This window comes from Suricata suricatta, chromosome 4, assembly GCF_006229205.1.
Source record: "Suricata suricatta isolate VVHF042 chromosome 4, meerkat_22Aug2017_6uvM2_HiC, whole genome shotgun sequence".
Lineage (NCBI taxonomy): Eukaryota > Metazoa > Chordata > Mammalia > Carnivora > Herpestidae > Suricata > Suricata suricatta.
This window is the reverse complement of record NC_043703.1, coordinates 128,504,218-128,525,543: the sequence shown is the minus strand read 5'-3', so window position 1 is coordinate 128,525,543 and position 21,326 is coordinate 128,504,218. Positions and strand designations below refer to the sequence as shown.

The 21,326-nt window shown below is 51.3% G+C and overlaps 1 protein-coding gene across 4 annotated transcripts in view; it reads right to left on the bottom strand.

The window, feature by feature from the left end:
* The window catches only part of PAX8 (paired box 8), a 56,795-nt gene that overhangs the window by 10,757 nt on the left and 24,712 nt on the right, over window positions 1–21,326 (bottom strand). For 3 of the 4 annotated variants that reach the window (XM_029936295.1, XM_029936296.1, XM_029936294.1), the window contains exons 3-9: window positions 14,740–14,905; window positions 12,614–12,811; window positions 11,275–11,363; window positions 10,845–10,970; window positions 10,405–10,580; window positions 6,030–6,150; window positions 5,351–5,557 (exon numbers count right to left, since the gene is read on the bottom strand). In XM_029936295.1, the coding sequence (XP_029792155.1) occupies window positions 5,351–5,557; window positions 6,030–6,150; window positions 10,405–10,580; window positions 10,845–10,970; window positions 11,275–11,363; window positions 12,614–12,811; window positions 14,740–14,905 (1,083 nt within the window). The remainder of the gene's footprint in view (window positions 1–5,350; window positions 5,558–6,029; window positions 6,151–10,404; window positions 10,581–10,844; window positions 10,971–11,274; window positions 11,364–12,613; window positions 12,812–14,739; window positions 14,906–21,326) is intronic. The other variant, XM_029936297.1, reaches the window with a different exon arrangement.

Here is a 21,326-nt window from a genome sequence, read left to right as displayed (position 1 = left end):
AGGGTCTAGGAATCAGAGGACCTTAGTCCTTATCCTGCTTCTACAACTAATTTTCTAAGTGTCCTTAGACAAGCCACTTATGTACCTAAGCTTGTTTCTTCATGTGCAAAATGGGGGGGGGGGGGGGGGGGGAGGAAATAAGAGTGCCCTGTGTATCTTATTACTATTACTATGATGTTATCAGCATAACTCAGAACCGGGGTTCCATGCTATACAGGTGGACATTGATTGGTGCAATGGACACAATCTATAAGGTGTTACATCATGGAAACCCTTACAGAATAAATCCTATTTGAAATGAGTCATCGGTGTTCATTATTTAAAACTAAGTGAATGTTTTCATAAAAATGAACACCATTGGTGCTAGACCAAACACTGGAATTCTACAGGTGGGTTCAGTTCACTTGGCCCAGGGTCTGAACAAGGAAATTTTAGTACATCTAGAAGGAAAGAGAGTAATATGCAGAAAATACACAAAGGTAAAATCTGATCTTTCTTTGAAGAAAGATTGCAATACAATCAGCTATCAGACTCAGCCCCCTCAGCTCAGATGAAGCATTTGGCCAACGACTGGAGCCTATGAGAGGAAGGGAAGGCATGAAGTCTGTGAGGGTAGCAGGTGGACCGGGGGTGGACAGGTGCATGCATAGGAGAGTGATGAAAGAGGGCTGGTGGGTAATTCAAGCCCCGTGCCTTCTCTTTCCTCTTCCTGTTCCTTCCTCTGAGAGAGAGAGAGAGAGAGAGAGAGAGAGAGAGAGAGAGAGAGAGCGCTCTAGATCCAAACCAGGCTGTAGCTGAGGGACAAACTAATTTCTCTGAGTCACATCTTCCCATCTGTCTCATAAGGAGGTAGGTTAGATTAGACATAGTAAATTAGCTTCACCTTCTCACTTATTTCCTTGGTAGGGGCTTCCTGGTACCCTGTGTTTAGAAGGATTCTGAGGCTGCATCTGTGTCTACCATGACTGGGGCTGGAAGTGAGGAGGTAACTCTTGGCTTTTAGGCCACCTCTTCGCTGGTGCTGGCCTAGGTATTCTCCAGGGGTCCTTTGGCTCTGGAGCCCTGTGGGTCCACACTCCCCTTTCTACTGTCCTCACCCCATCCCTTTCCATCACCTGACCTTACTGCTTTTTGAGCTCTGCAGTTCAGTGGGTAGAGCACCAGGACACATGTTCTCCTGAAGCTACAATTTAGTCACAATTGCCCTGTAGAACCTCATCCCATGAGAACTAGCCCCTAGACTGCTCTTAGAAATAAATTCATTAACCTCACTCTCTTATATTCTGAGATTTTAATCTTCATCTCTCCTTGGCCACCGAATTTTCTCCCAGGGGAGCAGATGTTTCTGAATCAAGTGCTGGAGCAGACCCCAAAGGCTTCCATGTAACTTGGCCTTCCTGGAAAGCCTATGGTACCTTAAACCCCCCTGTCAATCCCTCAAAACTCTACTTCAGTTCCTTGAATATGTGGTTTCTTCCAAAAACCAAGAACCTTGCAACCTTCTCAGAAATATAACACAGAAGCCATGAGGTAGATGTACTCCAACATGGCCCAACGATGACCTTTTGCTGACTTACTTACTTTTTTATTTTATTAAAAGCATTGTTTTTAATGTTTATTTATTTTTGAGAGAGACAGAGTATGAGCAGGGAAGGGACAGAGATAGAGGGAGACACAGAACCCAAAGCAGGTTCCAGACTCTGAGCTATCAACACAGAGCCCTATGTGGGGCTTGAACTCAGGAACAGCGAGATCAAGACCTGAGCTGAAGTTGGACACCTAACTGACTGAGCCACCCAGGTGCTCCTGACTTATTTTTAAGGTTCTTCATTATTAGTTTCTTTGATTTGTTATTTATTTATTTATTTATTTATTTTTATTTATTTTTTTTGAGAGGGAGATTGTATGCTTGTGTGTGCATGCAAGATGAGGGGAGCCGAAGAAGGAGAGGGAGAGAGACAGAATCTTAAGCAGGCTCCATGCTCAGCACGAAGCCCAACTCAGGGCTCAATCCCATGACCCTAGGATCATGACCTGAGCTGAAATCAAGAGGGACACTTAACCAATGGAACCACTCAGGTGCCCTTAGGTTCTTTGATATGTAATTCCTCTGCACTCAAATATACTTTCTACATGGCCCTATTTTTCAGAAGGTGACGTAGACACAGGTTGATGTTGACTGGCTGCAAAGTGGGGTTCTATAAGAAAGCACTAGCACCCCAGAAATGCTGGCAAATGTTCTAAATACTGGTAGAGTCCAGGAGGAATTTAGAGGGTAGAGGTGATTTCAGACAATTTTATTTGCCCACTTTGATGTCTGCCCTCTATTTGACCCCTTTACTATTCCTTATCTTGTTCTGATAGCAAAGAAAATTTATAGCAATCCATAAATCTCTTTGGCAGAACTAAATATAATTTTGTACAAAAGAATGGAGGAGGGTAATGGACTCTTTGATGATAAAACCAAACTCAGAGCTCTCTGATCAGCTAAGCTGGGATCAGCTGTGGAACAGCCAGGACAAGGATGGCCTCGATATCACTCTTGCAAGTGCCCTGGGACCCAGACTGGGGCATCTGAAGGGGAATGGCAGGAAAATTAGGAACAATCCTATTGTTCCCCAAACCCTGATGTTCCTTCTTTTTAGAAAACTGGATTAGGAGGAAGCTGAGAGCCAGAAGGACAGTCACCATGGAGATTGCACTATCAGAGCCACTGGGCCAGGAGAGGAAGTGACCCCAGGGGGAGCCTGTGAAGCAACAGGGAGGGTCCTTAGGAAGCTACTCCGAGGAGGTGAGCTGGGAAGGCTCTGGTAGGTGAGGGCCAAGTTGCTTTTGGAATGAAATCTCATTTGGTCCTGCCTCTTTGCTCTTGCCTGCAGCACTACCTCAGAATAATTCAGTCTTGGCTCCTTCCTCTTTCTTTCAAGTTAATCTCTTCCTCTCTAAGATGGCTTTCTAGCCCTCCAGACCCTTGAGATCCTTCCTCCTAACCTTCCTTCTCCCTGCATGTCCTCCCAGCTCACTCACCATGGCTCAGCCACATGGTAGGTATTTAGGTCCATTCTTGACCATGGGCTGCAGGTAGACAGTCTTCAAGGAGCTGTAGGTCAACACCCTGGGCTCTGCATGGACACCAGCCATCCTGTACCTTATGCCCAAGCCACAGGGCTGGCCCAGCTCTGTGAACTTAATCCCTGACTTGCTTCTTGCTCTTGGCAACCTGCCTGGACCCAGTGCCTCCAACCTTGGGTATTCTTTGACAGAGGAAGAGTCCTGACTCTAGTGCTGCATCTTCAGCCTTCGGGCTGGGCCCTACAGCCCACCATTGGCTTCCACAGGGGCCACACTCTATACCCTGGCATCTGCTGCCAACTTCTCTGCCCCATGGGGTGGGTGACCTTCCAGTCCTGCTGTTGGTTTGGAGAGTGGGCATGTCCATTAAACTGAGAACTGACAGAGGTTGGAAGTGGCATCCTGCTTTGACTGCATATTGATGGGGGGTGTGTGAAGCCCTAACAGGGTGACAGGGAAGGGAGAAAGTTGGGGGCTTGGGAGCAGGGAGTTTGCCATATGCCACTATCCAAGACTGCTTCCCACTGCCATGTGCCCATGTGACCTCTCTAATGGGCCTGCCAAGCATCTGGGCAACTCACGCAGTGACTGAAGAACTGCCCCCCATCATCACATGCTCCATCCATACCTCACCCGCTGCCTGCCTTATTGCAGCCCGCCTGGTTGGGGCCCGCCATTCACATGAAGCAGGCATGCTTGCCGGCTGATTGGGCCTCTCCATCCACGGTGGATGTGAGTCCCTTTACTCCCTGGCTCCCCTCCCACCTTCCTACCCCATTTTCTCTGGCTGACATCACTCCACTCAGCTCACAGATTTTTTTTCCTTTAGTCACTTGGTCAAAACAAATGACCCATCTCTGCTGACATCACCTGCTTTTGAAATTTTGAACTCTGAGTCAACATTTGCTCCCTTGCCCCATACCCTGAAACACTGCCTCTCTGCCCACATACTGGGCTTCCTTCGTTAACCCTTTATCTCTGTGCCCACTTCTTTCAAGAGGACCTCCCACATTAGATGTGGGGATGCACAGAGAAAAACAATCCCAGGTCTGGCCAGACAGAAAATGTAGAGACCCTTATAAGACAGTCTGTACACTTGGATAAGATGACCTTGTGGGTGGGTAGAGGTCTTGTTCTTCTGGTGGGGTGGTTTTCAAGTCCAAGCGCTTTCAGGGGGGCAGAGTCCCTACTTCAAACAGAGTAGCTCTTCATTTGTCTGATTTGGATACCTGGCTTCTGTAAAAGTTGTCATTTTAAGAGAGTGTTTTGGGGCCCAGAAACTTGAAAAAACACGGTCCAGAAGGGCTGGCCCATTTCTGGCTTCCTCCATGGGTTCTGGTTCAATGCCTTGGGCCCACATCTAACAAGTCTCATCTCCACGGAAGCCCTTCTGATATCTGAAGACTATTGTGGGTCCCTGCTCCCCATTCTCACTGCATCTCAGGTCTTCTGCCCAAGCCAAACACTCTGACTCAGCTGCTGCCCAGGCCCTGGCTGATGGGCTGATGTCCTCTGCTGCCATGGAGACCCAGTTCTGCTGAGTTCTGACCCGCAGGCCACATGCAGGCCAAGCCTTCACTTGGCCAGACAATCACATGCCTCTTCAGGGACCCTGGTCAGGCCCAACTCCTTCCTGGGCCTGTTTCTCATCAATATAAGGAGAGATTTGCTCTAGATGCTGCTAAGGCACTTTCAGCTTTACACGTTTTGAGACCAATGAGGCTCCTGATGGGAGGTCCCCTGTTCCCCCCTCTCTCCAGTTTCTCCAAAGGTGACCCTTGTAAGCTGGATACAAGGAGAGCTACCTTGTGGGGAGACAACTGGGATGGACCCTCTGTCTTCTTTAGAAATTTGATCCTGAAATGGTCTCCAACAGCCAATGACTTTTTCCCTCCAAAGTTTTCTTTTGTTCCTCCTTTTTTATTTTTCACCCAGACCAAGGGGTCACTGCTTTATACTGCCTGGCTCCTGGCCTTAAGGTCCCCAATCTTCCATGGGTCTTTGGGGTGAGGTTCTGGAAATGTGCCATCACCGCACTTCTGGCATCCCCAGAGTGCCTGCCCCTCCCACGGCCTGACTTTGCCAGCACCAAGCACCACATCTTGGTAAGTCCAAAAGCTGCAGGTAGATTTAGGGACTAGGGTGACTGTGGACAAGGCTGAGGGCCAGAGACGGGCTAGGCCCAAAGCAGGGGACTGGTGGCCGTCCCTGAGGACCCCCCACCCCCACCCGCGTTGGCTGCACGGCCCAGGACCTCCCTGGGACCTCCCTGTCGTACCTGAGAGGAGGGCCTGGCCCGTGAACTGCCCGTACACGGAGGCAGCATGGGGAAAGGCATTGAAGGGCGGGACCGAGGCACCGGCTGGGACCCCGGAGCCGACTTGCTGCAGATCCAAAAAGGCGGAGCTAGATAAAGAGGAAGGGGTGGAGCTAGAACTGGACACCTCGGGGGTTTCCTGCTTTATGGCGAAGGGTGAATGAGGATCTGCCGGAGGGAGGGAGACAACAAGGAGAGAGGGGTGTGAGATGATGGGGTGGGCACATGCAGAGACCCAGCCATGAGATGCAGGAGGGGTGTGGGCGGGGCGCGGGGGAGCAGGCAGCTCCTGTCTGAGTCTGGAGGTGTCTCAGGAGGGCTGCACGTGTTCCTCAGGGTGAGTGAGGACTGGGGAGAAGCTCTGCCTCCCTGCTGTGCCTCTGCTAGCATAGGAGTACTGTGTGTGCCGCCTCCCCTCCCCTTCTCCGCAGCAGAGGAGTAGCGAGGAGGCATGGAGCAGGGGGCCTGGGATACAGGCAAGACCCTCTGGACCCACCTGGGGGCCCAGCCTTCACAGCCCACCTCTCCTCTGCAAGGCCCAGGGCCCTAACACCCTCCTGCTCAGGGCCAGCCACACTCTGCCTTCCAGCCCATCTGTGCAGCTGGGGCCACGTGGCCCAGGACATTCCGGGCACCGTACCTGCCACCACTGGGTAGGTCTGATGAGTCGAGAGGTTGCGCCCCAAGGGTGTATTGGAAGGGGTCAGGGTGGCCTTGCCGTCGTCCAGGGCGCTGTTGAGCAAGGGCAGCGGGTAGAGGCCCTGGGGAACAAAGAAAAGTCAGCACATAGAGGCCCCTGGCAGCCAGCCTACCTAGACACCCCAAAGACTGATCTCCCAGCTTCCTTTCCTGTGACCTTGGAATTCAAAGCTGGCTGGTGGCATGAGGGCCTCGCTGGATGGCTGGTCTCCTTCCCTGTCCCCACACATGGTCTGGACCCACAGAGAACAGGATGCAGGGCTGGAGCATTCTGCCCTGGCCTGGCCCAGAGTGCTTCACTCCTTTCATTAGTTTGTTCCTTTCTGGATAGGAAATGGGGGCACAGGGAGGCCAAGAAGCCTGTCATACACCCCTATGGGGCAGAGGCAGGACCAACACCCAAGGGGGCTCTCATGTCCGTGCTCTCAAACGCTGCCCTAAACTGGAAGACACCATGACCGCTTCTGTCTGCATCAGTGCACGTTAGAGCTTTGCCAATGTTATCCTGATCCACTGAACCCACCGGCCCTGTGATGTGGGCAAGCAAGATTTTGTCTGTTTTGTCTGAGGAGAGCCTCAAGCCCAGAGAGGCAAGTGTGCCTGGGAAGTATGAAACGGGTACTAAACAGAGGGCCCCAGATCCTGCCTCACGTGCTCTTTCCTTCAGTAAAGCGGCAGACAGGACACCCCACCAGAACAGGTAGCTGGCTGGCTACTTTCTCTCTTCTATATCCATGTAAATATAAACTCGCAGGTTCAGCTGGAAGAGGCTACTTGGGGTCAATTTTGTTTAAAAAACTATCAAGTACCTAGGAGGGTTTTCTTTGTTAAGGCCTCATTTTAGATGCCATCCAGCCTCCTTGGACATGAGTGGGGGGCTGTGTCCTAAGATGCTCCTTTGTGGGGTTAAAAGCAAGCAGGCACTACCCCTCACCAGGACTCCCTCCCTTGAGGAGATGAGACAAAGCAAACGAGCACACACCCGATCCCCCAGGTAGGCCACACCTGTCACAAACACACTAGGAGAAGCAGTGTGCATGTTAAAATCAAGGAATGTTCTGCTGTTATACAACAGCTCTACTAAAGGCAATCACTTCCATGCAGGCCGGTTCTCCAAGGGGCCACAGCACTTTCTGGTTGCATGCTGGGCACTTCTGGAAGCTGCAGTCAATTCTGGAGGCCACCAGGGCACTATTATCACGTAGCAGCAATTACTGACTGAATGGTGCTCTGGGTCCATGCCTTCAGGAGGGGGTGGGGGGGACTGCTGCAGGGCAGCCTAGAGCCTGGCTTACTGAAATTGAACAAAATATCTAATTTCTAGAGAGTGTAAGAAAAGTTTAAAATGCCTTATGGATGTGTTGATTTGATAACCAATATCGACTCAAAATTCTATAGCTTTCCAAAATCCAGGGAATTCAGTGGGGGGGCAACATCCCGGTGGTGGGATGAGCTAGGATTGAGCCTGAATCGGAGCGCAGAGCGGCACAGTGATCCAGTTCTGGCGCCAGTTCAGTTCTGGTTCTGCAATGACCAGCCAAGCAGCTTTAATCTCCTTGACCTCTCTGAGCCTTGATTTTTTTCTCCTGCATAATAGAATCTGCTTCACCTGGCTGATGTGAGGATGAAATGAGATTTTATAAACCTACATTAAATGCTTAGCACAGAATGTCCAATAAATTGCTATCAGCAGTATTGTTATTTCAGAATTATGTTAAGTGTCATAAGCTGCCAAATTCTTGGTGTCTGTCCTAATGGTCACATTCTGTTGCTCTGTTTCTTATTTCACTTGTAAAACAGAGGAAAACTACCTGTTCCTAAGTGTGACACCTAACTGGGCCTGGTAGCAAAATAGCAACCAGAAGTAAGACCGCCTGGCATTTCTGTTGAATGCTTTCCCCTTGTGGATTTTACGGAACCTGAGGTCAGGTGCGAGGACCTGTGTGCCTCTCTCTCTCTCTCTCTCTCTCTCTCTCTCTCTGTCTCTCAGCTCCCCAGGACAGAGGGCCATCCTGTGCCCAGGTGAGAGAACATAGAACGTCCTTGGATGTCACAGAGTCACCAAGTGTGGGAAAGGCAAGGGCTCAGATACAAGAGTCCTTGGGACAGGCTGGATTGTCCCCGCCCCTCACCACCACCCCAGGTGAATGAATGAGCCAGTGGAAGCCTGGCTGAGGGAGGGAATGGATCATGGATGGACACTGCTGAGCCTCAGTTTCCTCATCTATAGGATGAGAGTTTGGAGTAGTTCCATGGTTTGCAAACTCTCTCTTTCCAGTCTTCACCTAATAATGGACACAGAAGCCCTGTATCTAAAACAGGCATCAGGGGGCAAGTCTGAATGAAATCAGAGCCAGCAGGCCGGAGCTCCACAACCATTCGCCCCCACCACCCCCCAGCTCTCTTGACCCTCCCTGGCCCTGGGTTATCTCCACACAGAAAGAAAGACTGGAATCAGTGGTCCCTGAGGGCCATGCAGCCCTAAGACTCTCTAATAGCACAATTCTCCATGTACGACATAGGTCCCCATGGTGTGGGTCTCAGGGCCTCCTTGTAATCAAGGAATTAGCCAGGCTAATGGAGCCAGGAGGTGGCTCTGTGACCCAGAGGGTGCCCAGAGTCTCTGCAAGAGGCCTTCTTTACCAGGATGGCTGGTACTTGCACACTGGGGATCTGCGGGGTCTTCCCCACAGAGCGGGCTCCCCGTGGCCCTAGGGCTGTGGCCCCATTTTCTTGAGGGAGCCATGTGCCGACTCTCAGAGGCGCACCCAGGCCTGCTCCCCGGGTCTGCTGATGGCCAGCTTTCCCTGCACCCCCTCATGGCTGCCACAGCCCAGCCTGATAAAATCGCTGACGCAGATTGCCTGCGCAGCCGCAGTGCTGGCACAGACCCAGCAGCCCACACGGTCCCTGGCATGGTTCAGCTGGTTATTGGCATCGCCGACATTGTCCTGCTCAGGCTTTAAAGGTGCAGGGCTTGCCTCACTCCTGGATCAAATGATAGCAGGAGCAAGGGGGGGGAGCGGACCCGCCCTAAGGGAATTCCTCAGCTGGCTGACCCCAAGGAGGAGGGGGTAGGGGCCACGGCCACTGCAGATGGGTACAAATGAACTGAGGGGCCAGCAATCCTGGAGTTTCTGTTTGAGTTGTGGAGTCTTTGGTTGGGCTCGTGGGAGACCAGTGACATCTCTGCTAGCTTTTCCCAGAAGCTGACCCACGGGAAACCATTTCACCTGTCCTGAGCACTAGAAATAAAAAGCTCCTTTGTAACTTACAGTTTATTGTTCTGGATTTCTCAACTCCCTCACCAATAGGTCTTTACTGAGTATCTATTCTTTTTTTTTGAATGTTTATTTATTTTTGAAGGAGAGAGAGCGTGAGTAGGAGAGGAGCAGAGAGAAAGCCAGACACAGAATCCAAGGTGGGGTCCAGGCTCTGAGCTGTCAGCACAGAACCTGACATGGGGCTTGAACTGTGAGATCATGACCTGAGCCAGAATTGGACGCTTAATTGACTGAGCCACCCAGGCGCCCCACTGAGTATCTATTCTAAAAGGGGCACGATGTTAGGTGCCAGAGATTAAAAAAAAAAAAAAAAAGATGCTTCAAGCTGCTGTCCTGCCTTATGAAATCCACTGCCTACACCTCTGTCCACTAGACAATTCCAGCACCCTGTGAGAAGTTACCAAAGTGGCCCATCGGATATGCAAAAGCACAGACGAGTGAGAGACGAAGCATGTCTGAGGGGCAGGGCATGATTCATGGACAAGCGAGGCTTGAGCTGAGTCATAATGGCCAAGCGGTACTTTTCCAGGCATAAAGGTGGGAGGCAAGGCACTCTTCGGGGAGGGCGTGCTGTGTGCCAGTGCAGAGAGGTGTGAACAAGAGTGACATGCTTGGGACCCTGAGTGATGTAGGGTCGTAGGGTGTGCGGGTGTGAGTGGCCAGAGGTAGGTGGCAGGTGCTGGCTGAGGTCAGGGTGTAGGGCTTGGAGGAACTGCTTTGGAGCTGTAGGACCCGACCCTGCAATCTGGGAAAGCCACTGGTGACAGACAGATGGCACAACCTGGTTGTGTTGCTCTCTCCTCAGAGGCTATGCGTGAGGAGAGACAAGAGGGCTAGTGGGGGAGAAGGAGGAAGATGCCAGCATCTGGGGAAATAAAGTCTGTGTGAAGCTTGGAGCTGCACCCTGAGCCCATTCGAGCAAGTTCTAGTTGCTTTGGTGGCTAGACTGCAGGCTGACTGGGAGTCTTTCAGAGACCCTGCTTTGCTGCGCCCCCTGCCCACTGCTGCCTACCTGTTTGCCCTGCTGCTCACCTGCTCTCCTTTGGTGTGGCTGGGGGAGGTGTAGGCCTCTGGGTAGTGCTGCCGCTCGAATGGGCACTCGAGTGGCTCAAGGTGGTGCTGGCTGAAGGCATCCGTGCGAAGGTGCTTACGGGGCCCGCTGCTGCTGCTCTGGGAGTCGATGCTCAGCCGGCAGCTGTCCTGGTCACCTGGCATCCCCAGGCAGGGAGAGAGCTTTTAGGGGACCCATCTACCCACTCCCCCGGTCAGAGTGGAGGGGCAGACCCAGGCTACAGAGGGACGGGAAGGACGCGGCTCTGGGCCGCAGGACTGCAGCCAGCTTGGGGATGGGCCACGTACGGGTAGGCATGGAGTTGCCGGCACTTGCAGAGTCCAGGGCCATCGGTCCCAGTGGAGCCCTCCTGCGCCCCCCTCTCACAACCCCACTTGCCCTCTGGCTCCCCAACACTCACTGTCGTCCATTTTCCTCTTGCTGTCGCTGCCAGGCTGAGCAATCCCCAGGAGCCCGTTGATGGAGTAGGTGGAGCCCAGGGAGTCTGACTGGGGCGATTCTGGGGGTGTTACAGCTGAGCTGGGGACTGTGGTGGGGGGAGAGGGAGAGGGTCAGCACATGTGCGCCACACCCTTAAGAGCCCCTGCCTCCACCATAGGGGAGATTGGGGGGGTCCACTGGAGGGAGGGGTTCTTGGAGTCAAGGCTGCCTGAAGTGTTTCCACCCCTAAGTATGTCAGTGCATCTTCCCTGGGACCCAGCAAGGCTTCCTCCCTGTGGAAGGGCTCAGTCCACACAGGGGTGTGTGTCTGTGTGGGCACGTGTGTGACTGTGTTTTTGCTGATGGGTATGCATGTGCAAGGCTGAGTGTGCCTACAGGTCAGCACTCACTCAATGTGTGTCCTGGGCTCAGAGACTTGGTGGCCACGCAGCTGTCCATGGGGAGGTTGAATGGCTGCTGCACTTTGGTCCGGATGATCCTGTAAGGAAGACGAGAAAGGCCATTAGAGAGAAGAGGAAGAAATGGGACTCATGCTGCCCTGGATCCTGTGCCTTTCTGAGAGTCCACCTGGGTGTCCTCAAGGCACCTTGAATACAACCTGCCATGATCAAATCCATGGCCTTACTTCTCATACCTGGTCTTTCCTGGTGTTCCTGTTTCATGACCAGTTTCATTGGTCACTCAATGCAGAGATACAGGTGGAACTTCATATCTGCCTCCCTCTCTCCTCCATCAAGTCCATCATGAGGGTCAGTGGGTTTGACCTTGTAAACCTCTCTGCCGTTGACCCCTCTCTGCATCTCACTGTCAGCAACTTAGTGCATGCCACTACCAAGTCTTTCCCTCCTAGATTGATTGCTCACTGACCCACCCTTATCTGCTCTTGACCCCTTCTAATCTAGTCTCCCTATTGTAGCCAGAGTGGACTTTTGGAAATGCAAGTCAGCCTCCTGTTTAAAGTCTGCCAAGTTTCTTGTAGGTCACAGGTAAGAACATGTGACATGGCCACCACCCTCTAAAGGATAGTCTTTGCTGACCCTTCCTTTGCATGTGCTGTCTTAGGGCGCCTTTGGCTCCTCTTTTCACTTAGTTAACTCTTACTCATTGTTTTCATATCTTTTCATATCTTCCTAAGCCAAGTCGCCCTATGCTACCTCACATACCCGCATGTTCCTCTCCTCAGAAGGACTTAGAGTTGCATTTTTACAATTGTTGCGTGGGCACTTGATTAGTACGTAATTAGTGTCTGTCTTTTCACTAGACTATAAGCTCCACAAGGCTGAGGATTTTGGGTTTCCAGGGCCTAGCCCATAAATGAGCAAATCACACGTATATGAATGAGTGAGGAAATGATTGACTGAGGTAGTGAGTGAATAATTGAGTGACTAAACAATGGAGTGAATGCTTGAATGAGAGCCAGGTGAGGGGTCATGTGGCCCAAGAAACGATCAATTCAAGATTCTTTCATTGAATAAAAGAGGATGTCGCATGTGAGGAAGGAAACTACGGAAAGTACAACCCAGGGGGGTGGGGTGGGGACAGAAATGTGTCCTAGCAGTGGGTAGGCGTGATATCTTCCTGGACCCTGGGGTGCTTCCTGCCTAATTCTTCAGCAGTAGGCTCCTTCTCAGGCTCTACTCTACCCAAGCCAGGCCCTTCTTCAGGTCTCTGTCATGATTCCCCCAAAGCCCAGGTGCCCTGGCTCTCCAGCTGCTGTGTCCCTCTTACCTGTTGATGGAGCTGACACTGGGCACAGTGTCATTGTCACAGACACCCTCGGCCAGGAGCCGGTCTCGGATCTCCCAGGCAAACATGGTAGGGTTCTGCCGCTTGTAGTCTCCAATCTTCTCTACCACCTTGGGAGTGGCCACCTTGGGCTTGGAGCCCCCTATCACTCCAGGCCGGATGCTGCCAGTCTCGTAGTACCTACTCCAATAGAGAACCCCAAAGAATTACCCAATAAGCAGGTGGGGTCTTCGGGCCAAGACTTAACCAGAGACTCATTCCTCTCCAAAGCTTCCGGGGAGGGGCCTGGGGGGTAAAATGCACCCCCAGGGCTGGCCTCAAACACTTGATGTTCTTAGCACTGTCTGTTTCCCTCGCATGGGTAGGTTTATGCTGCTGCCAAACCAGAACCCTCTGCTACAGACTTCACCCTGGACACCTGACTTCTGGCTTTTTCCCTCAGGCCAGTGCCCCGTGTCTGAGCTCCTGTAAGAGCCATGTACGGAGAACAGAAGATTTCCCTTCTTAGAAAGGAACTTGTGATGCACATGAGGTGTGTATATACGAGTTCACAGTGGTGGGTTTTTCTATCCAGCTTTTCTTAGTTAAAGCATGACTCGCTGTTCTTGGCCATCCCACCTTTACCCCTCCCCAGGAAGCCAGCTTGGATCACTGGGCCCTCTGCCCCTGTCTTGCTGGTTCACCTTTGCTCCCCTCCCTTTCCCCCCTGGCTGGCTGCTGGTGTTCTACCAGGTTACGTGGTTCAGGCTGAAGCTGCTCCTTGTGGACGCTGGAATGCCAGCCTGGCCTGGATCCCTGACCTCGTCCAGCCCCGTAAGCCAAGCTCACTCTCCCAGGCTGTCCACTCCTCCTCTCCCCCGAGCACCCAACTAGCTGCTTTGGTGGATCAATGACTTATGTCAGGATAGCTGTCCCCTCCTTGTTGTGGACACTCTGTGGTCTCTTCTACAATGGAATAAAATCTGGTGCTTTCAAACTGCTTGCCTATCACAGCCACCCAAGGTTCATCTCTCTGGGGCACCGCAGCCCACCTTGGGAAGCCCTCTCCTGACACTAGCCAGGGAGCACGCGTTCCCCTGGCAGCTTCCGTCTGGAAGCCAGGGCGCTCCACAGTTCAATTCTTTGCCTTTTTAAACCAGAGCTCCTCTTGACTCCACCGATGAGTTGGGTGAGGAAGACAGGTGCCCTGAGCTGATGCCAAGCCCCAAGTCCCCCAGTACAGGGGCGTTTTGGGAGTCGCTCTCCAGACTATGCTATGTCAGTCCAGATGCAGGGCTTTGCAGCTCTTGGGCCCTCCTGAACCTTTGGGTCAGTGGTTCTCAACTCTGGTTGCAGAAAATTGGGAACACCTGACGGAGCTTTAGCACTGTACAAAAACTTGAGCTCATTCTCCTCAAGTTCTGCTTTGATTGGTGTGGGCTGGGGCCTAGGCATACTTTTTTTTTTAATTACGTTTCCTCAGATGACTCTCACGCACAGCCAGGGCTATGAGCCACTGTTCTGTGGTTAGCGTTCGTACGTGTTAGCTGGTCATCTTGTAAAACTCACAGCCCCCAGGCCTGGCTCCCAGAGCAGATGCTGTAATTTATATGTAGGTCTGGACCAGGCCTTAGGGGTCTGCATCTCATCAGTAACACGTGATGCTTCTGCTGCCTGTGCTCTGGGAGTCAGCAGTTTGAGAAGACACTCTGACATCCCTCATGGGGGACTAGACGGCAGGAGCCACCTCTGATCATGTGCTCCTCCCTAGCAGCTCCTTTGGTCTCAGCGGTTGGCAGAGGGTGGCTGGCTGGGGGCTTTGGGGACAAGGCTCCTGCTTTAGGAGTAGAGAAGTCTATGAAAATAAGACACGAGACAAAGGAGAGAGTGGGACGGAAAGACAAAAGGAAGGAGAAATGGACAAAGAAGAAGGAGGGGCAGGAAAATAACAGAAGGGCAGTGGATAAGGGGAGGCCCAGCAGCACCGTCACACTGTTCAGGTCCCAGGGACCGAGGCTGGACATCGGGAATGAAGCCGCATCCCCTGGCGGAAGGGAGGGTGGCTGTGAGGTGGGCCCTGGAAGCCAAGCCTTGCAGGGATGGCGGCGTGTGGTGAATTTTGTGCTTACCTGCCGAGGATCTTGCTGACACAGCCATGGCTGACTCGGAGCTGGCGGGAGATGTCACAGGGCCTCACGCCCTGGTGGGCCAGGTCCACGATGCGCTGACGCACCACTTCGGGCAGGGGTCTGCCGTTCACAAAGGCCCCTCCTAGCTGGTTCAGCCCTCCGTGGCCTAAGGAGACAATGGTCCCAGGAACAGCTGTCAGGGCCAGGCAGGGGGGGTGGGTGGGAATTAGCCCGGGGATGGGTGCTGTGTGCACCAGAGACTGTGCATCTGAACTCTAACCCTTGTGCCCTCTGGTTCTCCGGAAGCAGTGACCCTTGTTCTCCCATTGCAGAGGGAGGCCAGCTCCCACTGGGGAGGGTGGTGTATGATGCTACAGAGGGACACACTGCAATCCGGGGACCTCCTGGGCCTGATCAGACTCCTCTCGGACCCTCAGCCCTGCACTCTGAACACCAGCCCCACCACAGTCTTCTCTCCCTCTGAAAAGCATTGGAGATGCAGTCTTCCTACTCTGATCCTGAGCTGGGTGATGTGGGAGCAAGTCCCCTCTCCTCCCTGGCTCCCCTTCCCTTATCTATAAAATGAGGGCATTCAGTGGTCTTTAAATTTGTTTTTGTCTTTCATCTTTTAAACATAGAGCCTGATTTTGTAAGCATGACTGCCCTGAGAAACACAAACACAACTGTACAGAAGCAGAGTGGGCCCAGGCTGTGGGCTTCTGGGGCTTCTGACAGGCCAGAGCACTAACCACACTGGCAGAGATCTCCCTACCATACATTCCCAGGGGCCCCAGGACTACGTCAGGTTGCAGGCAGAATGTGGACAAGCCATGGATGTGTGTGCATGTTCCCTTGGCTGCCTTCCTGGCTTGCCCTCTGCCCTCTGGCCCCAGCCTGTGTTTCATTCTGAGCCCATCTACCTGTTCAAACGTATTTATCGAGTGCTACTGTGTGCCAGGCCTGCGGATGCCCAGGTGAATAAGACAGATGTGATCTCTGTTCTTGTCTCATGGGGTTCACTAAAGTGAGGGCCCAGACCAACAAAGAGCCAATTACCAGATGATGTGACCACTGCTGGGACTGGGGCCAAGCAGGGAGTTATGGGAACCACTTAGGGGGAACAAGCCTAGGCTTAGGAGACCATAGAAGAGTTCCTGGAGAAGTCTGAGCTTTGACTGAAGATAAAGAGGTGTTACCCAAGTGAAGGAGAGAAGGGAGAAAGCTGTTCCAGGTAGTGGGAACAGCACATGCAAAGGCTTAGAGGCAAGAAGGTGATTGTCAGACTTTCCAACCTTCTCAAATCTCTAAAATCCCTAGACCACCTCGGACTAATTCCAAGGCTGAGCTATCCCTTTTGCCGATAAAAAGACTGGGGCTTGGAAAGTTTTGGTGACCTGATTTATGACGTAAGTGACTCAGCCTGTTTTAGGAGCAGCCAGGCTCTAGCTAAAGATTAAGGCTCCCATCAGTGCTTCTTGGGTTGAGTCCTGCACTTGGGTTGAGTCCAGACCCTGGAAGCTTGGCATCATCCCTGCAGGCCTGCACTGAAGGTGCCATGGTCTGGGCATGGAGGAGATCTTTTCACACTGGGGATGATTTGGTGATCTGGCTGGGATGGTGGAGCTCCAGGGGTGGGCGCTGGGGGGAGCGGGCAGGCCAGGAGGAAGAACTAGTGCCAAGCCTTCCGTGTGAGACCGTTAAGGACTATTTATGACTAAGGGTGGGAAGTGCCTCTGCAGAGCACACAGTGCCCATTACCGCCCACTGACTTAGCACATTCAGAACTGCCTTGGAATGTCTCCTCAGGGGCCCAAGCTGTCTTCAGCAGAGTAGTCAATTTCTCTTCAAAGAAAAAAAAAAGAAGCTATAAGCCTCTGGCCTGGACACTAAGTCAGGAGGAACAAGCCTGCTGGCCAAATACCCAGCAGGAGGGACACAATGATCTGCCTGGTGTAGGCAATTGGGTGAGCTTGAGCACAACTTCTACCTTGTCCCAGCGAGTGCTTTTCCACCAGGGCTGGGAGGACATCCCAGATGACCCACTCCTAAGCCCATGCGGCTGGCTTCTCATGGCCACAGGCCATTCTTGGAGAATGGTGTAGCCACTTGATCCTCATGCGTCCATCCCTATGGTCTTTTGAAGCTTTTGGGTCCAGACACTGAACACTAGGGGGCGCCAGACAGCCACCCAAATGCAGTCAAGGCCTTGAACTGTCCAGTTTTGCCCCCATTTTCCAGAATTTAGATCTGCCAAGTCATCCACCAAGGTTCAGATGTTTGGGGGGGCGGGCCTAGGGCCTCTAAATCTGGAAGAAGGTTTCCTGCAGGTGGAGTTCTTCACCCCTAGAAAAGTAGAAGTTCAAAAACCAAGCGCCATTTTGGGGGTGACCTGAACTGGGTATTGTACCTTAAAAAAAAGCCAACCCTATCTGTCTCTCTGTTGAAACTGAATGGGCTATTGTCCTAAATCTTCTGGAAGGGCTGATCAGGATCCTTAGAGACCCAAGCCCTCAAGAACCCTCCTGAAAGCTTATTTATTAGATCATCCAGCATCACATGAAGGGGAGGGTGTACTCATGCCTCTGGCCCCTAAACTATAAATACTCTGGTGCTTTATTTTATTTACTGCTTCTGAGTGACTTTGTGTTGCTGTACCAGGAGCTTTGGGAAAGATTCTTGCCTCAGCTCTTCCTGTTTTAACTTTTTTCATTTGAGAAAGTTGTTTTTTTTCAGCCTTACTGCTCTCATCCATTGAATGGAACTTCTTCCTATGACTCATGCTGACCTGCAGTGAGTGCTAAGAAGATGTGGAAATGAGGATGTATGAGTGTTTGATTTGCTGAAAATCTCAATAGAATGACAAAGGTTTCCTAATTTGTAATATTCACATGGTCAAATGTTATGACCCAAGCTTGGACCTAGGACTGGGGCAATGCTTTGCACACTTGAGCGTGCCTCAGAATCACTTTGGGAGCTTGTTAAAACACAGACTCATGAGCCCAGTGCCCTGAGTTTCTGAAACAGTGGGTCTAGGATGAAACCATGAATTTGTGTCTTGGAAGTTCCAGATGCTGGAGCTGATGCTGCTTGTCTGGGACCACACGTTGCAAACCACTGGTTTAGGCTGGCCAAGGGCTGGTAAGAAAATTAAGAACTAAATACTTGAACATCTACCAACTCAGCCCCACCTTTAGGAATAATAATTAGTATTGTTTGTATATGAAAGTTTTCATTCCTTTTTATCTCAACACATACGTATGAAATGTCTACCATGGATCAGGTACAGAGCACTGAGGATGCCATCTTGAACAGGACAAGAAATCTGGCCCTCAAGGAACTTGCAGTCTTTGGGGGATGCAGCCACATAAATTGGGAGTCACCATGGTGAAGGAGAAGTGTCTTGAAAAAGGAAAGGTCAGGTGCTAGGAGAGCCCATAAGTGGTCAGATGGAAGTTGTGGGGAGGAATGAGTAGGAGGTAACCAGGTGAAGAAGTATCCACAGGAAGATAAATCCATGCACAAGGTCTTGGTGCTCTCAAGGCACAGGGAGACATTTACTGTGCTGTAGGACAGGCAGGAAGCAGGCAGGTAACAGAAGATGGAGATGATCCCTATGGTTTGAGGTTTTGAGTTGAGTCCCTGTAATGGAAGGATTTTGTCCTTCCTGTGTCCGGTGTGGGGGAGTGGACTCCTTTGGGTGAGTCACCACCAAATGCCCAGAGGTGGGTGCAGCCTTCCTTCCTGCACCAGGATGGGCCGGGCCACGCACTGTGCTGACCACCTTTCCATGCAGCTGTGGACGGGGTGGGCTTTGAGGCCGGAAGGCAGGAATGTGTGGGAGCTCCTGGTTGGACTAGTGGGAAGGTGTGAACCAGGAAGAGGTTTGAAGCCTCCTAAGCAAAGGCCCTTTGCATGGTCTGGAGTGTCATGAGTGGGTATGGAGAAGAAGACAAGACTGGCCAAACACAAGCAGGTTCTGAGTGCAGAGGCCCTCAGACAAGGACATGCTGACTTTCCTAGGGCCACAGAGGACTACTCTACAGTGAGGACTTTTGATCCTTACAAAACCCAGGATGAAGCCTACTGTCCGGAAATGTATATATTCAGGACAGTGCCATTCAGGAAGGCATGAGGATTTTCTTCGGTAATTTCTTCACCCCTTATGGAGTTCTAAGGAACAGGAATGGTAGGAGGAAAAGAGAGGGGCTCATCACTCAAAACTCTTGTTACATGTACCAATCCCAAACCTTTAAGACACACAGAGAATTTTCCTGGGCCCTCATAGTCCTTTATACAAGTCTCTGTAATGTCACTGACTGCAATGATCAATCTCTTTATCTATTTATATTCCAAAGGGTCCTCCTTAGGGCAGGGACCCTGTCTTTGTCTACCTGGCACCTGTCATAAAAGTCTAATTAATGCTTCAGTATATACATGTGACAGAAGAATGCTTTGCAGATGTGAGGAGTTGTTTTGTGTGTGTGTGTGTGTGTGTGTGTGTGTGTGTGTGTGTGATGGCTGTTGTGATGGTCACACTGCACGGACTCTCCACTGTGGGATCTCTAAGTGGCAGACTCCAATACTCTCCTCTTTCTCTTTGTCTCATTCCTCATGCGTCTGCCCAGTCCCAGAGTGACACTGGCTCAATGTGAGTTTCCATGTAACTCCCTGGGGATTTTTGCTTTATTTCCAAAGGGTGTCAAGGTGGGGGTTTGAGTCTTGGCAGGACTAGTGGGAGGGGCTTAGTAGCTGCCTTGGGATGTCCTTTAGATCAAGGGTGCCTACTCCCCTTCCATGGAGGGAGGGCGTTGGCGATGCTAACTGGGTTCTGTCATACTTAGCCTTAGCTGTCCCTCCCCAGTACCGAAGGCTCGCCGGGCCTGTGGTCTCCCGCTGCAACCTCCCAGCTGCTCCCCTTGGCCCAGTGCCCTTCTGGAACAAAGGCCAGGGCCTCAAACCACTCCTAAAGAAACCTAGTGCTCCAACCTCTCGTTCCATCTTGTACCCTGAGTCTGCACATTGGATTGCACTGGTATCCATGATTATGGGTTCCCTGGGCACGTTAGGACTTGGACTGGCACAAAAAGGGTGAGCATGCTGAGAGACAGTCTTCCGCATGTGGCTTTAGCCCCGTCTTACTGCATGGCCTTGGTATCTGTGTCTTGTACTTCTCTCCCCACGGCTAACTAACTGGGGCAGAGACAGGTAAAATTATTGCTTATACTTCTCATTCATTTTGCATTGATGCCTCACCCTTCTACCTGTTCTGGAACCCTACTCCATAAATTATCCTCACATTTCTTTTCTTTTTTTTTTTTTAAAGATTATTTATTTAGAGAAAGACTGACAGTGGGGGAGGGGCAGAGAGAGAAGGAGAGAGAGAATCCCAAGCAAGCTCTGCACTGTCCACACAGAGCCCGATGCAGGACTCGAACTTGCAAACCATGTGATTGAGCATAACCTGAGCCAAAATCAAGAGTTGGACGCTTAACCAACTGATCCACCCAGGTGCCCTTTCTCACATTTCTTTTATGTTACTTACCTTTCCTTTTCTACTAGGTCTTTCCCTGGACCTACAAACACAATTACACTGTTCTGTGCCACTCCCCAACCCCTCCCTTCTCCCCCCAGTATTTTCCCCTTGACTATGAAATGTTTTCTGACTGCTGTTTTCAACTAGATTTCTTGAGAAGCAGTCCTACTTGGAGTTCCAATTTCTTTCATTTCCTTCCTTGCAATTCAGTGTTCACCTCACTGTGTGCTCCAGCTTAGCATGTGCTCAAGTTCAGTACTGGATGGATGGGGGTGGTGCAGGTGCTAGGTTCTCCTCCATCAATAGGTTTCTGTGACAATACTATCTCCTGGTCTCCTATATCTTCAGACCTGCTTTTGTTTTTCTTTACTGGGCTCTCTTCTCTCATTTGTTCTATCATCTATCTATCTATCTATCTATCTATCTATCTATCTATCTATCATCTATCTATATTTTTCCAAGCTTTTCTCAAACCCCAGTGTTGCACCCACTTTACACCATCATCCTTGATGATCACACCCACTCTCATTGTTTTACCTGCTACCCACATGCTGATGGCCCTGTGGGCATACCTGGGATCTCCAGCCCATAACTGAACCCTCTACTTTTATATTGAGTTTCCTCCTGGAAATCTCCTGTTGGGTGATAAAGAGCCTCCTCTCTTGGGTTGGCTTGGTAAGTAACAGCGCCAGCTGCCATGCAAGCACAGAGCCTGCCCTTTGACTTCATCTCCTGCCACCCTCCCCCCACCGTGCACTGTGCCCGAGTCGGCCTTCCGCATGACCTTAGAGCTTGCAGTGGGTCCTTCTGCCTTGGGGCTTTTGCATACAGTGTTCCCTCTGCCTGAACTCTTGTTTTCGCCTCTTATCTAGGTAACACCTGCCCATCCTGTACAGTTTATCGCAAACTCACTGCATCCAGGTGGCTTTGCTTTATCCTGCTGAGGAGGTTAGGGCCTGTGCTTAGACACCCTCCACGATATCCTTTATCTTTCCTGCAATTCATTCTTTTAGATTTTAATCTCACATTCATTTGCACAGTTATACACGAGAAG